Genomic DNA, 16,907 nt, shown 5'->3' on the forward strand with positions numbered 1-16,907 from the left:
TCTTGTTTTCGCTCTGGTTATAAAGAGGCAGTAAGTGAACAATCCACCTGGCCTGCCTCCAGTGGCTTCAGTGATGGTGGACCCACACCGGAAGGAGCTGATGGGTGAGTCTTTGCTGTGGCTACCTTGCTGTTCACAGCCCCTCGGCTGTTGTTGGCAATGACAACATAGCTGTATTCCATGCTTGGCAGGAGGGTGAAGTCATGGTAATGGGTCTCTGTGCCAAAGTAAATAAGTTCACCATCTCTGCTGAGCTCATATCCAGTGATGATGCCATTAGGGTGCTTCGGTGGTCTCCAGCTAATCTCCACTGACTCTGGGCCAGTAACCTGTAGGTGAAAAGTTAAAGCTGAAATCAAATAGCTTTGATTTACAATGACTTTCTGAAAAATATTTAGGGGAGGGAAAGAAAAGAAACATAGTATAAAAAGTTATAGCACTAAAGGCATGTCAAAGATGCAGACAACACCTTCAGAGCTGGAGGGTCCAGGTCAGCTGGGGGAGCCTCCTGGGTTTCTACAGTCACTGTGACGCTGGCCGTGCAGCCACCCTGGGTACAAGCTAACAGAACCAGCTGATATGACGCATGCGGCTGCAGATCTGACAGCACAATACTTTGGTCTCTCCCTCGATAAGCCTCTTTGTTGTTGAGTTTCAGCACATATTCTGTCGCCTCTCCGTTCTGCATCAGCGGTTGACTCCATGAAATGTTAATGCTTTTGGCTGTTATGGTGTTCACTGTGGGAGCTTCCACGGTCCCAGGTGGAGCCTCAAGTGTTGTGATGTTTGTTTGAGGACTGATGATACACCCCTCAGATGTGCACGCTATTACTGAGTAGCTATCAAAAAATAAAAAAAAATAGAATTAGAAGTTTTATCTTGTGAATCTTTAAATAGAAAATAATAAAACTAAATCTAGGAATTAACAAAAACAATACCTATATGTTGAAAATGGCTGCAGGTCTTCATCTGTGTAGGTGAGGACTGTTGGGTCAAAACTGAAAGAAAAGCTGATGTTGTTTCTTTGAATCCTGTAGGACTGCAGAACCCCATTCAGCTCTAAGGGAGGAGCCCAGGTGACTAGCACCTCACTGGGCCGACCTCGAATGTGAGTCAGCGTTGGTGGTGCGAGGCCACGAGGAGGAGCTTGCCTGGTTGTTACGGTTTCCCAGGGGCTGCAGGTTTCTCCAGCTGGGTTGTGAGTACAGACACTGAACTCGTACTGGGTCCAGGGACGCAAACCAGTCACTGTGTACGAGTAGCTTTCGGTTTGCTCTGGGAATGTGTTTCTGAAGAGCACCTGTTATATGGAAAATAATGTTGGAATAATGTAGGAATATATTTTTTATTTAAAATCAAATAAATAACATGGATATTCACGTGTGAAACCTACAGATTCACATGAGACTGCGTTATTACTATTGTTGTTGTTCTCACTATTATGTCCTCTCTTTATTACCTCTCTTTAGCAGTTCAAAATAAACAACAGAAACAGAGCTTGATAGAATACTGAATATTAATTTAGGCTAATTATAAAATGCTAAGACAAACTGAATCACGATATTTAAAAACTTTTCAGTGTCTTTAGTTTCACCTACTTTTCCTTCTTCAGCATCTTCTTCATTACTTCGTAACCTCCCTTTCTCCTCCAGACTTCTCCCATGTAAGGAATACTCTCCAACCGGCCCATTGGGTTGGGAGGGGGGACTCCAAGTCAGCGACACGTGGTCAGGGCCGATGAAAAGGAACCTGGGGGGAAGCTGGGAAGCAGGTGGAGCTGCTGCTGTGGCGATGTGCTGAGGAGAGCTGCGCGTGCAGCCTGCCGAGGTACAAGCTTCAAGTGTCAGAGAGTAAACGGTCCACGGCTCCAAACGATGAAACAGAAAACTGCGTGCTAACCCGCTGAACTCTAAGTTCCCATCGCTGTACAAGTTAAACATCTGGGAGGGAGAGGAGAGAAATGGGAGAGCAGTCAAAGAGAATGGAAGTAATGTAGATAAAACAATGAAAACAGCACAGACAACAATAAAAGACAGGTGTGTGGACTGAACACATTAAAACAAGCAGAGAACAAGTTTGTAGAGATGTGTATGTGGTTCAAGTAACAGTTATTGGTCAATAACTGCATCTGCAGTGGTAATGAGCTAGAAAGATGTGTTATTGTATTTACAGTATCAGATACTGATTCTTGACTATGCCATTTGGCATTATTACAGGGATGTCACGTGCATTGCCTGTACCGTGATAACTCCATTTGAAGCATGTGGTGGATCCCAGCTCAGCAGCAAGGCCCTGCCCTGCTCTCTCTGCTCCACTGTGAAGTTAGGCAGGCCAGCTGGAGAAGCCTCCAGGGTTCTGATGTCCATCCATGGACTGGAAACGCTGCCTGAAGTTTCACAAAATATATAAACTAAGTCTAGGTGTTCAGAACCAAATTCATATCCCATTCTTTGTAATGATATGTTATTATTATCCAGCCTACCTGCTCCATTAACAGCTTCCACACCCAGACTATACTGACTGTAGGGTTCAAGACCATAGACTGTTGCCTCCAGAACTGAACCCTGACACACAGAAAGATCAACATATCATAAGTATGTGTAAGTGGGGTGGAATGGAAATGTGACAAGCAGGGAAAAAGTTGGATTTCAGAAAAAAAAACAATGACTGAATTGGAGTAAAAGGCAACAGAGAAAGGTTAGTGTTGTGAGTCAGAAGCCAAAGCAGAGAAGACAGCAAGAAAAAAATGGTTATGCAAACCAATCCTGCATGAATAAAACCAGGGCATCATTCATTAAAACGAGGAATGAAAAGAAACAATGGCAACTAAGACGACATAACATGGGATTTGTGATATCAACATTTCGACATACAGGCTCTGCCATGGAGAAGTAAGCAGACACCAGGCAAATGGCTGTCCCTTATGGGTGAATTCAAAGCTTTTAGAGTGAATGTTTATGTCACACATGCACCCTTTCATATCACATGCGCAAACACATGCAGGCACAGGGTGTGTGCCAGTAGCTTTAGGCAGTGGGACCCAACCCAACACCCTGGCAGACACAAGGACAGTGTGTGAGTGAGTGTGTGACACAGTGAAAACACCATTTACTAATTGATAAGAGGCCCACTGTTGTTTCAAAAGGCCCTGGCGTGCAATGACATGGTAGTCTCGGAGCACTAGGCTCCAGGATGTAGTATTGTAGCCTGTCTGATTGTGTGTTTGTTTATGACTGTGAGCTCTGAAGCAACTATAAGACTGCTGTCGCTCTGTTTGAACCCATTTGTGCAAATTTACAACACAGGAGGTTATATTTCTTTCATGTGTTGAGTCTGCAGATCAAATTTTGGCTGTTCAAGACTGTATGCTTTCACATAACCAAGCACATGTAAAGAGATTAACTGGTAACCCACTTCAATGCAACTGCAGGAGGATCAAAAAGCCTCCACAATTCAAACTGAATCAAATAAAATCCCTGACAAATCACCGTGGCGTGGCACCAAGGATGAACTGTCTGAACAACAACCAGAATGCATGTACTTGCTATATTCATGTCTGGAAGCCAACATATTTTTCATCCACAGTAAAACAGGATTAATAAGCCCCTAGACACCTAGACACAAGCTAAATCCTCCTGCAAATCACAGCACTTCTTAGCAGACAGAGGGAGGGAGGGGCACAATGAGAGACGGTGGAGGAAAAGAGGAAAGATAGAGAGAAAAAATAAGTGGAAGGAGAGCAAAAAAAGAGGGGAATAAAATTAAGTATGTATTCAAAAGGCAATACAGGAATGAAAAGAGGAAAAAAGAAAGATGTGAGTTAGTTAATAACTAATGAAGCAAATAAAAAGGAACAAGAAGGGGGGGGGGGGTAAGTGAAAGAGATTGAGCAAAGAAAGAATGGAAGAAGCTAAAGCTGTAGAGGAAAAAAAAGATAGATGTGGCAAAAGGGAGAGACAGATTAAGTGAGCCAGAATGAGAGATCTCTCTACCTTAAAAGCCAGTGAAATATGTGAGGCATGTGGCCTATAAAGCGGTTAACATATGCACATTGTCAATAGCAGCATCTGGCGCTGGCAGATTTTATAGGAGCATGGAGACTCTGCTACATGCCTCTAGATGGCAATACATTCAAACACTTTATCACTAAAACACACCACATTAACAGCTTGCTCTCTAACAACTCCCCCAAACACACACACACGCACACACACACACCAATCAAGGACTATGAAATTCACACAAACAAGCACGTAGACGTGCTGTAATCAAACGATCCAACGCTGAAATACACAACTATTATATTAACAGCTCCCACAATAACTATTTCTTTCACAAACCTTCACGCACATACTGTGTGAAAAAAAATGTTCAAATAAGTTTATAGTACTTTAATACACAGATTGTGCAAAATTTAGCCAAATTGTGCACACAAAAGTAAAAGAAATATAACAGAGGTGAAACCCCATCCATTTGTTGTTGAAAATAAACTATTAGGAGTAAAGGAAAGAGCTGAAATAGCGTTTACTAATCTTGTACTTGTAAAGTTTCTGCCAACTATGTCTTTGCTTCAGATATGTACAAATTACTACTTCAAACACTTAATATCAATTTTAAAGCCAAAACTGTTAAGGTCCTCCTTGCAACATAAAAGCTGTGGCTACAGTAGAGGAAAAATGAGCTTTTATAAATGATTTTTTGAAAGCCTAGTTTTGAGAGAAGAAAAAAAAAGCCAACCTATGAAGACCATATTCTGAGCTTCAGAGTAGGATATGAAAGGAAAGGGTTCTTGTCAACTCAAATTCAGTGTACTTCAGCATATGCATGTGTGTGCAGATGATCAAAGACACCAGTTAATCATACAAAATGCAACAGAGAGGAGCAAGAAGTCAAGAGAAAGGGAAAGATGATGGGGAGTGTAAACAAGACAGAAGGAGAACAAAGGAGACAAGGAAAGAACAGACAGGAAGGGGTCTTGCTAATTTAAACATTAAAGGCCTCACCGATCTTACATGGTTCAACACAACTTAGCTTTGAGTGCAAGGAAGCAATCTATTCAATCATTTCTTCCTTGTTCTGAGTGTGAGCTGAGCTGCAGCAGGGTTCCACAGGACGGTGTGCGTTTCTGCATGTGCTGCCTACGCAAAAAGGCTCGGCACACACTTGTGCTTCTCGAACCTTGCGCACATATTTTTGCTGCACGTTTTTAAGCGTGTTCTTTGCGTGTATACTAACAAGCAGACATCTGCCAGCATCTTGTTTTCTATTTGTGTGTCCCTCGAATTGTATGTGTACAGCTGCACATCTGTGTGTTATTCAGGTGGAGAGGCATAGTGCAGCCACAGGGACAGTGTGTGATACTAATTAAGAATAACCATGTGTATTTGTCAAAAGAATTATGCTGATTATCTCACAAAGGCCCCAGCACTGGGCCCCGCAGAGAGACAGAGACAGAGAGACAGACCAGCATTAGCATATGGCCGTACACGTGCATGCATGTGCACGGCAACAAACGCACACATCATTTCTTTGTCTCATTCATATGAACACACAAGTAGGATGAAAGTACCACAAGTGCATGAGAATACACATTAAAGAACAATGATTATTGATAGGTGAATGAGTTACAACTGGTTTGCTTTTGGGATTTAAAGTACCACACCGCTTCACCTTTTCCTATGAAGTTCAGCTCTTTTCAGCATATGATAAAACACGTTATAGTCAGATATTATTCAGTTCAGCTCAGTTCGCCTCTATAGTCTAGTCTATTAGTCCAAGCTGTGCCCTGACCAGCCCTGTGAGAGCAGTAATTGTTTTCAGAGGCATCTGAGGTGAGCCAGTGCACCACACACTGATCTCTCACACCCCATGCCAAGCTCTAAAGCCAAATTTGTGTGTGTGTGTGCGTGCATATTTATATGTGCATACCTAATTCAGTGCTGTTGGAACGATCACCCTGTGTCTGTTTACAAATGCCCTGCATGGGTGTCCCTGCTAGTCAGGTTGCGTTAGACAAACCCTGACACACACACACACACGCGCGCACGCACACACACAGAGGCAAATGGAGACACACCCACTGACACACAGAGTGCCATTAGGCATGCATTTTGTCTGTGGCCAGCGCAGATGTACAGAGGGACTGTAGGGGTTTGGAGCAAGCGTGCCCACTTCACACCGACATCTATGATTGGCTTTGGCGGCTCCAGACCCTGGGAGAAACATATTTGGTGTGCATAGATCATGTTTTCTGTGTGTGTGTGTGTGTGTTGGTATTTGTGGGTTTATTGTGGCCAAAAACTAGTGGACACATTATGGTGAGCAAGGGATGGTATGCTTTAAAGTCACAGACATCACCTGGATTGTCTATCAATGCTTTTATCGTATTGGAAAGGTCAACAGAAAAAAAAACAAATTATCAGGGCTTTTAGTTTAAATAACTGACTGATTTTTTCAAAAGCCAAGTATGCCTGAATGCTAAGCTCTGTCTTTATGACACTCCACTACATTGCTTGATTCCTAATATTTATTCCAGAGAGTTGTCTCATTTTTTTCTCTCTTCTTTTGCATTTAGTAGCAAATTCATTCTTATATCTCCACCTATATGTCTTCTCCTCAATTCTACACTTTTCTAATTCCTCCATACTCATTTACCTAGACAAACTACAGCCAACCTAATGTAGGCCAATCACATGACTCAAGCCTCCATGTGGTTTTAGGCAGATACAGCAGAGTGCTTTATTTACCTTCACTGCATACCTGCATTTCAGAATTGAATATCAATATATCTGGAAAACTACTGGAGTAATCTTTTCTAAACTGCCCCATTTGATATAGTTCAGGATAACTTTTTTTAATGATTGATTTTATAGTTTTTGATGAGTATCTTTAATAAGTTATAAGAAGTTGGTTAGTAAAACAAAGATCAGGAACAATGATAAAATATGACTGACAGTGTCCTGAAATCCCACTTGACTGATGCTGCATTCAAGCTGGAAAACAAGACTGCAGTGATAGAAAGGATCAAAAACTAAGTTTAAGGAAGTACTACCCTCTAGCAAAACAAACAGAAGTTATTTATGCACAAGCACACCAAACACTTTCCTCCAGAGCTGAAAAAGCTCAGAGATCAGACATACATGAACACTTTTTTCATTGCTCTTTTAAACTCACACTCAGTCGCTCTCAGTATTCCTCTCAAGTGGTGCCTATTGTATTGCAGATGCGGCATTAAACACCCATTAAAACGAGTGGAGAGCTCTACACTGGATGGCGTGGCCTCTTCACGGACAGAGACACAATAACACACAACCTGTTATTATGGGAGAAAATCTGTGAATGTGTGTGTTTGTATTTGAGAGACAACAGGAGGAGAGAGGTAGGAAGAGGAGGTAGGGGAATGTAAACTCACTTGAAAGAGAACGACAGAAGAAGAGGGAAAATAGGGGCAATGACGAGGAATGAGTGCAATGTAAAAACTGTAATTTGATGCAGAGGCAGAGAAACCTCTGACAGAAATGTTGTGATGAAGGGAAGGGTGAGCAGTGGAGCAACAGAGGAGCTGTGGAAAAGATAAGAAGGCAGAAGACAGAGTATTGAAGCCTGATTATTTGGATGTTTATTCAGAATGCTAAGAGTCCTCCAATCAGAGTTGGAGACCGCTAAATAAGGGGTCTGATAGGCTGAGGGCCTAACAAACTCTACATCTGAGCCTTCTTATCCTCTCTGTCAATCCTTTCTTCTCTTCATCCTCTGCGCACTCAGCTCTGCATTCCCCACTCCCCTCCAAACCTTTGTGTCCCCCTCATTTGTGAAAAGGTATCTCTAAGAGCAAGGGCAAAGCCTTGCTGTTCCTGTGCTTCCAACCTCTTCTTCCACTCCAGATCTTCTGTAGTTTGGTGATGGTAAATAGATGTTGGAGCACAAAGTAAGAGGGGCTTAAAAGCAACAAATAATTTTCATATTTAATGTATAAATGCCTCTTTTATCATCATAATAGAAAACTCTTTCCAAAATTTTTAAAATGTGTAGTTACATTTATAAATGTGTTATTTTTTTCACTCAACATATCTAACACATCTATCCTGTCAAATCCTCCAAATGTGCATGCTTAAATACACACGTTTTGATTGTGTAAGAGACACGCACGCATCCAAAAACCTCATATTGGTTTTGAGACACAGTTCGCCGGCTGTCCCATGCTGTTCCACTCTCTCTGACAGGCTCTTAATGGTAAACTAACAGATTGTAAACATGCTGCTAGCTCTTTCTCACTCACTGTTTTTCCACTATCTTTATCAATCACTCCCTCTCTTTATTTCTCTTGTTTACACACTCCTCTCTTCCTTCACTTTCGTCTTTCCTCCATTCATTTTTATCATTCCTCTTCTAAACCATCCCTTCTTGCAGTTTCCTCTCTCTCCCTCCCTCTTTCCCTTTTGCTTTTCCTAGGGTATTTTTTAAACAATGTGTCCTTCATGTACGGTTGGTTACGGGGCGTACAGAAGGACATCATTAGCGCTGGTGGTTAAGCTGTAATTTACACCATTACCGAGGTAGGGGCCATTTTTATTGCCTAGTAAATTTCAGCTCTGAAATATTTAGACCATATGGCTCAATTTGTGTAATAACCTTAATTTCCAAGCACCCTTCAGCTCCCTTCAGCGCCGGCTGTTGTTGGCGGATGGCAGAGGGGTGCGTGCTCTCTTTCGCATGTGTGTACGCAGTTAGGATTTGAAATGCGTATATGCACTGATAAACACACACAAACATGCATGCAGAAATATGGATATGGCAGACATGTTGTATGCAACTAAAAAGCCTTTACACAGTGTTTACTACATACTGTCACTGATTCATTGAACACACACAGAAACACACACGCATATGTATGCATGGCAGTAGCAGATTAATAGGGTGTCAGCTTCTGTTTGGGTGAGGGAGCGTCAGGCGTCGGCCAGATGGTTCTCAGGGATGATGACTGTCAGGGGTCCTGCTCTGATCAATGGGATGTATTAATACAGCTCACACGCACACACACGCGCACTGTTGCATACACGCACACAAACATTAATGCTTTGAATCTACGAAAGCACAGAAAACCATATTCAGACATATGTATGCCCACAGAGTAACAATCACACACTCACACACACATATGCCCACAGTCTTCTTTCACCAGCAATCCCAAGGGCCGCAGTGCAACATCTGGAAGAGCCAAGGGAGGCATGGAAGGACAGTAAAGAGGGAAAAGAAAGAAGAGAAAGGGTTGGAAGACAAAATGAGAAGAAAGAAAAAATGCAATGGGGGAGAAAGGAGTGAAAGGAAGAAGCCGAAGAGGTATAACAGAAGTAAGGGAGAAGACTGGAGCTAGTATGGAGTGTAGCTGAGTGGTGTTAAAGAGCAGAAGAGCTATAAGAGGACAGAAAACTGGAAAGAGGCAAACGCAGATGAACAAAAGGAGACAAGTTTAGGAAAAAGCCATACATCTGAAAAAATAGGTTTTCCAGGAAAGCATGAAAGCAGAACAGTTGGAGGAGAAAAAGATGAAAACTAAAATGAATAAAAACACAAAGAAGACGAAACGATTTTAAGAAGACTTAAGGTGGACGCAGGTGTTTCAGAAATGAGGGTTTTTAGATCATGTTCCTGAAGAAGTGGTGAGACAAAACTAACAAAACCTAAACTTAAAGCACACAAGAAGAAAGCAAACAGAAAGTGGTGCTTATTCTTGCAAAGTGACAAACATGTCTGTCAGAGGCGTAAGGTAATGCACAGCAAATCTGTGAGTGTGTATGAAAAACTCTGGGTGTGTGTGCATGCCAGGCGACACGTAGGGGTCTAGCGAGGCAGGCCGCCTGCGTTTCATACCCTCATTCCGTCTGATTGCCATGACGACCCCATTAATCAGCCAAGCTGGCACAGACCAGGGTTTTTAGCCCAGTCTGAGATCAGTACACACACAAATATGCACAAACCAAATGGACATGCACATATGCTCAAACGATGAGTCAATGCAGCTAAGAAATGCTGTGGACTAGGAGAAAAGTGGATCTGTGGGATGTTCATGGCGTTTACATTGCATGTTCAAACTCACAGGCTCACTTAATTTAGAGGTAAGACTTTTTTAAAATTGCTACTCCTTTCCAATGCATTAAATCATATGTAGTAGAAGCTCACACCCCAAAAATGACCAAATTCATAAAAAATTCTGCTCCTTCCCAGTTGAATGAGAACTTTGTTTTTAGTTGTTTTTTTTGAAAATGTAGTGCTGAAGGCTACTCTGTGACAAATGACCACAACCAAAACAAGTCTATGCCATGTCAATGAGCTCCTCTCTCTCTCTCACACACACACACACACACAAACACAAAGTGTTCCATATCAATGAGAAGGTGAAAGGTCTCCATTTACATCTTGTATTAATTATGAGTGACAAGCCAAAGGTCACAGGGAGAGAAGAGGCCACACGTATGGACAGAATATAGATCCATACTTCTACCTCTTGTCCCTCGTTCATTCCCCTTCCCTGATCTATCACCTTGTCTCATCCCTCCTTTTCTTCAATCACTTTTCTTTTTAGTTCCCACTGTGACTCTCCACTTATACTTTTCCTTCTGCTTTTTAGGGTTGTTTAAGGCATTTTCTTGTTCTTCTGCCAGTGTCTGTTTCTGTCTGTAAAACAAGACTAAGTCTTCTATCAAAGTTTGAACATCGACCTAAGTCTCTCTCTGCTTTCCAGTTTTGTCTCATTGTTTAATTGGTTGCAAAATATCAGACGATTGATGCAAAAAAACCTAAGTGGTTAATTCAAATACACATTAGGGTAAGAGACTGTCAGCAACAGCTTGTTGGAGCTACAGGTGAACATAACTACCAGCTCACAGTGAGACTAGAGTTAACAGAATAATATGTATACGTGTGCTGTATGTGTGTGGTGGGATAACTGCATGTATTTATGTAGATTAATATTTTAATGTTAACTGGCTTTTACTGTACCTCTTCCCTGTGTTAGATGACAATTTTACCACAAGTACAGTCTGAATGTCTTCATATACATTGTATATGATAATGGCACACCCTGTATAATTTACATTATCACTGTGTAAATTGTACATACCTTTTTAAATAATTACTTCATACAGACATGCATCCAAATATTTTTGTTTACATGTGTGATAATATTGAACACAATACAGAACACCACAAAGCAACGTGATCAGGTGGAGACTGTCCTCACATCTTGGTGTGTGTTTGTGTGTGCATTTACCTCTACAGTGAGAGCAGTCACAGTAGATGTGTTGAGAGTTGGGTCCTCCTGGTGCTTTATGTAAACCAGTCTATAGTGGGAAATGAGACCATTGGGCTGGCCTGGTTCAGTCCATTTAAGGTGGACTGAATATGCACCTATTACAGTAAGTGGCATGTGTTACAGGCGCTACATACAAGAATATAACACCTACTTTTAAAGATCTGGCCAACTTACCAGAAGGTGTAACAACAGGAGGGGCCATTTTTTGTGGTTTTGCCTGTAATGTCTGAGCTAAAGTCCACTGACTCAGAACTGAGCCTTTGGAGTTAAAGGCACGGATCTTGTACTGGAAGTAGCTGAAGGGCCGTAGGTCGGGGCTTGCATCAACAAACTCAAGTGGGCCACTGGACCAGATAAAAACCAGCAGCTCCTCTTCTGTTCCTAATGGACGCCTACAGTGAGAGAAGTTATGGGATTGTTTATTTCTGTTAGCTCTTAGACAAAGAGAGTGAGACTGGGTCAGGACTCCATAACCTCACTTTTTAAAGCACACAGTAACCATAGTCAACCATATTGTTAGATAGTTTAATAAAGTCAGAATATAGTCAGGTTTGCTGTTGGTTTTGTCACTGCTGCTGGAGGTGTTTCCATGGAAATCTCCAAATAACAATATTTTTTATTTACCAAACATGTTTTTCTACACACATAATAGTGTTCTCTGTTTGTAACCTTTATGCAAGTGTAAAGATACAAGAAACACAGTGTACAGACACACACACACAAGGTATGTACTTGCACATCCAGAGTGGCTTGTAATAGGTGCCTGAATAACATTTGAATAGGTGAGGTGCCATGCTAAAGGGCACTTCAGAGGTGAATAGTGATGGATTGGAACAGCACTGATCACTCACAGCCATAAACCACAGGGGTATAAACCTTTCTTTAACAAGACACCTCTTTAGTATTTTAGTCCACAGCATGCGCCAAAGCAGGATGACTACTTTAAAATAAACTTCTGAACCTTAAAAATAAACAGGCTTAGCTTCTGCGGAACCGGAATAAAAAATGTAACATCACGTCTTAAACATTGTGTTTAAGCTCCTGGCTGATGCAAGCAGCCTGATGTCTTGGTAAGCCCGCTGGTCTTGATTACGCAGGATTTCAGGTATGTGTATCAGAGAAGAAAGACAGACATTTTTCTGTTTTATCCAAGTTCCTGTCTGCCTAAGTCAGACGATTCCAGATGTATCAGTGTGTGTGTGTGCTAGTGTGTGTAGAGCTATGCTAATGCATGTTTCCTGAGGACTTAAAGGGCTTAGTCTGGTCTGACCCTGCATACAGATCGCACAGTCTTTGGTCAACAAGCAGACCACGACCTTCAGCATGCTTTAATACACGCACACATATGCTCTCACACAAATGCACATTCACACACATCGTGCAAAGAGTGGTAAACAGACTTTTACTTGAGGACATCACCAAAACTTCTGTGTTTCCATATGCCTATCATATTCTATTATCTGCAAAGAGTATGCATAATAAAGCACATAATGCACAGTGTGTGTGTGTGTTACTTATACCTCAAATGTTTGTTGATGTACTTAACTTGTACTGACATAAAATGTCAGTTAAAAAAATTAATTTGGCATTTTTGACATGACTCAGTCTTTCTGCAAAAAATAATCTAATACTAATAAGTTATTTTAAACAATGATAAAGTCAACCATTGCTCTATGTCTCTGAGAGCTTGAACTTGTTACCTGAACACATGGTAGGAGGTGATGAGTCCATTTGGTTTTTTGGGAGGTGACCAGTAGATCTCCAAGATATTAGGCCCAACTGCATTTACTTCAGGGGGCTGCAGACCTTCTGGCGTAGTCTCTAAAGTGCGAACGTACACACCTTTTCCAAGTCCACACCCCTCTACATGAATCAAAACAGAATTTGGAAATCATTACAACACAACTTTCATTCGTATTCTGCCTTTTTTAATAACACTGATTAAGTTTCCAGAACTAACCTTACACGAATATAAAAGATAACGTGAACAGTAAATTTCCTGCTTAAATCAAAATATTCCACGCAAAAAGAAAAATAGAACCTAATGCGGAAGTCATTTCTTTTTATCTGAAGGGTCTGCCAACTTTTACTCTCACGAACCTCTGATACAGCAAAGCATCTGCTGTTTCTGATACACACTCTGGTTTCTCGATGCATGACCTCATATATTTAAAATTTGGTTATTAGAAATGGATAATGTTTGAAGTGAAAAAAATACTTGCCATTCTGACAGGCTTGCACTCTTATGTAGTAAGAGGTGAAAGGCTCCAGTCCAGTCACAGAGAGCTGCAGGTCTTGCCCAGCATGATGCATTATGGTACTGCGGCTTCCTAGATTTAACAGGACGTTGTAGTTCACAGCCTGGCTGCTGCTTAGCTGAGCTGTGAAATTAGACAAGACATGTTTAGTTTCAGCAGAATATACTGTTTGCTGGAGAACTTTTATAATAAAGACAAATGACAGAAAGAATATAATTTCAAATATCTTTAATAAAAACAGCAACCTGACCATTACCAACTGACCTGCTGCAGGAAGTTACTGAGTACAAGTTACACTCATGGTAGTGTGTGGAAAGACCAAATACATACATAAAACAAATTTCATATTACTGTCACTAAACATACCTTTGCAGCATTCATCAATATGCAGCCTCTTCCTATGCAACAACACACACTATGCTTCTACTATTCAAAACAAATCCTTTAACTGTAATGGTTGCTTCTTTTTAACTACAGCTGTTTGTTTTAATCAAGCTAACATGTATAGATGATGTACTTTATGCATTACAAGGTTTATGACAGCCAAAATCAAAGTTTCAAATCTATAGAGACCCATGTACAGTTTCACAAAGATAAAGTCAGTCAACTTGATTATCCTACATAAAACATTAGAGGAACCAATTCCAACTTTTTGCTAAATGAGACAGAACTAATTTTGATGTGCTGTGAGAAACAACGACACTTTTCACATTATGGTATCTGTGTTAGGGCTGCAAAGACAATCGTTTCTTTAAACCACCGTTGGTCGGTCACTCATGAACTAACTGAGCCGGACAAGTCAGACAGATTTGAGACTTTCAGAATGGCATATTTATAAATTCATTCATTCACTGTATGAGGGAGAAATTTTTAAGGTATTACATGAGGAGATTTTAAAATTCAACAATTTTACTAAACTTTATGGGGTTTAAGAGTTGCTGGAGTGAAATTTTGACTGAAGTCTAAAAGAAGCATAATCTTCTAATGTTACCATGCTTACTTTTATCTCATGGTCACTAACAATGGTAACAACAAAAAGTGCACTTGTGAAGTGCAAAATTTACACTTCTAATTACAACTTTTAAAATTTATACTGTGATCAACTAATAGGGAATAAAATGGCATGTAAGGCAATCAATAAATGTTTTTTAGGAATTCAAAACCAATGATTACCAGAAAATAATTTTTGGATTTTCCAAATTTACTTCACAAAAATAAGAGTTGAAAAAACGTTGGTTAATAATACCCACAATGTTTAAAAGGAAAAAACAAAACAAAAACTAAAGAATATTAAAGCTACTTGACATTGGCTCTGCTCGTAAAAAGAGAATAAAAGTGCACATCTGCTGTGCACAAAAGCAAAGCAAAATCTTCATGTGATTACAATAAACCAGGAGAGGATTTTATGTGACGCAGGAGTAGTGGTGCACCTTCTACTGATGCCAAAACAGAGTCTCGATGGACTAGACATTAAAAGGAAGCCCTACCTGCGACCTTATCTCAAATGTCAATGTCTTAAATATGCAAGGAAACATCTGGATAAGACAGAATTGATTGTCGTTTTAAAAACATGTGCCCTGGACAACTAGTTAGAACACAGCTTATCTGTCATATTCATCATCAAACAATGGGAACAGTATTTAATTTAAAAAATAAAGAAAAGGTCTTGGCAGCTGTTAGGGTATAAATATTCTCTGTTGTGTGGCAGACATGAGACCAGAAAACATCATGAAAAGAAAAAAATAATTCAATCAACCTCAACTGAGAAGAATAGAAGAATGGCCTCTGGCTATTTGTTACAAACTGGTATTCACTTGACTGATTTGAACTGAACTGGTTTATACGTCACCTGGATTAAAAAAAAAACCTTTCTTGGTAAAGTGCCTTTCGACGACCTCTGTTGCAAATGGGTCCTTCAGAAATAAAACTGTATTGAACTGATCTAAAACCATCTCAGAACTCAAAGTTATCTCCATTAAAAAGTTTCTGGAAATATTTACAGATGATATAGTGAAATGGCAGGGCTAAAAAGGTTTTCCTCGTTCGAAATGTCTGTTTAAACTCTGACTTCTACTGAAAACCAGAAAAAAATAAAGGATAAAATCACAAAAGTAATACCTTAAATATATTAGAACATAAATGAGCTGAATGAATTTGCGAGGATGCAAAACACCGACCAACAGTTTATATCTTCCTAATTAAAAGTGATAATCTGTATTTACTAAGCTGACAGGATCTTGGATTTACAATTCCAGCACTGTGGCCTCAAAAGCCAGACAAATGCACTCATATGTATACAGAGAGCACACACACCCCCACACACACACCTTTAGACTTTGTTAATATTCTCACCGGAGGTTTTTCCATAATTCAGGCCAACTGTATTGTGATGGGTTATTCAACATTCATGAACTCTAGATATCTCGAGAACGAACTGATTACCAGACAAATGAAAGACTTCAATTATTCACTCCCCCAACTCACATATGCACACACACAACACACACACACACCTGTGACTTCAGCACATAGGGCTTATATATAGAAAGACACTACACCTTCACATAAGACCCGCACACGATATTTAAGTTCTATTATTTACAGCCACTCAGCTGCTTTGCTGGTGTTTATTTCATATACATGATGCTCACAACTACAAATGCACACATGCATTCTTGTATACAAAAATCCCCCACAAAACCATTCATACTATACAATACGTAATTCTCACATGCACACACACCTTTGCAGATACCACAAACTCTATGCTGATCCTACACCCCAAGATCTTGAATAAACTGTCTTTAATAGCCATACGTCAGTGCTTTGGCAGTCAATGTATGCATATGAAGAACAGACACACATGTATGTATGCACACACACTGTAGCTAGACACACTGCCAGAAATTCACACACACAAATGTACACACACAAGATGAAAACACTCCAGACTCTAGGCTCAGGGAGTTAACCAAGCGTGAGAACCCAGCCGATATTTCCTCACCTTTAAAATCAACCCATAATGACGATAGAATGGGCCTGCCTATGGAAATATCTCACGTTGATGCGCATGCACACAGAAACACACACACAACCGCGCACACATTCAAATACACATGTACAGAAACGCATACATAAACACAGACACAAATATAAAGAAACAACAGACACACACACACCAACAAAGTGGAGTGTCTTTGCTAGTTGGCCCTTTAAGCAGTTTCTGAAATGGGAAATCAACCTAATGAGAGAGTAATAGTCAATGATAGATGGGTTAGGGCAGACAATCACTGCCCCATAAGCATGAAACTCAGCCCCAGGTGCATGCTCCTGTATGC

The 16,907-nt window shown here is 40.5% G+C and overlaps 1 protein-coding gene across 1 annotated transcript in view; it reads right to left on the reverse strand.

Moving 5' to 3' along the window:
- ush2a (Usher syndrome 2A (autosomal recessive, mild)) overlaps positions 1-16,907 on the reverse strand; it is a 180,155-nt gene that overhangs the window by 11,694 nt on the left and 151,554 nt on the right. Inside the window, 10 exon segments of the mRNA XM_037980018.1 lie at positions 48-329; positions 470-839; positions 939-1,300; positions 1,599-1,940; positions 2,241-2,386; positions 2,483-2,564; positions 11,270-11,406; positions 11,486-11,703; positions 13,012-13,174; positions 13,534-13,692. Coding sequence (XP_037835946.1) covers positions 48-329; positions 470-839; positions 939-1,300; positions 1,599-1,940; positions 2,241-2,386; positions 2,483-2,564; positions 11,270-11,406; positions 11,486-11,703; positions 13,012-13,174; positions 13,534-13,692 — 2,261 coding nt within the window.

This window comes from Kryptolebias marmoratus, linkage group LG15 (genome assembly GCF_001649575.2).
Source record: "Kryptolebias marmoratus isolate JLee-2015 linkage group LG15, ASM164957v2, whole genome shotgun sequence".
Taxonomy (NCBI): Eukaryota; Metazoa; Chordata; class Actinopteri; order Cyprinodontiformes; family Rivulidae; genus Kryptolebias; species Kryptolebias marmoratus.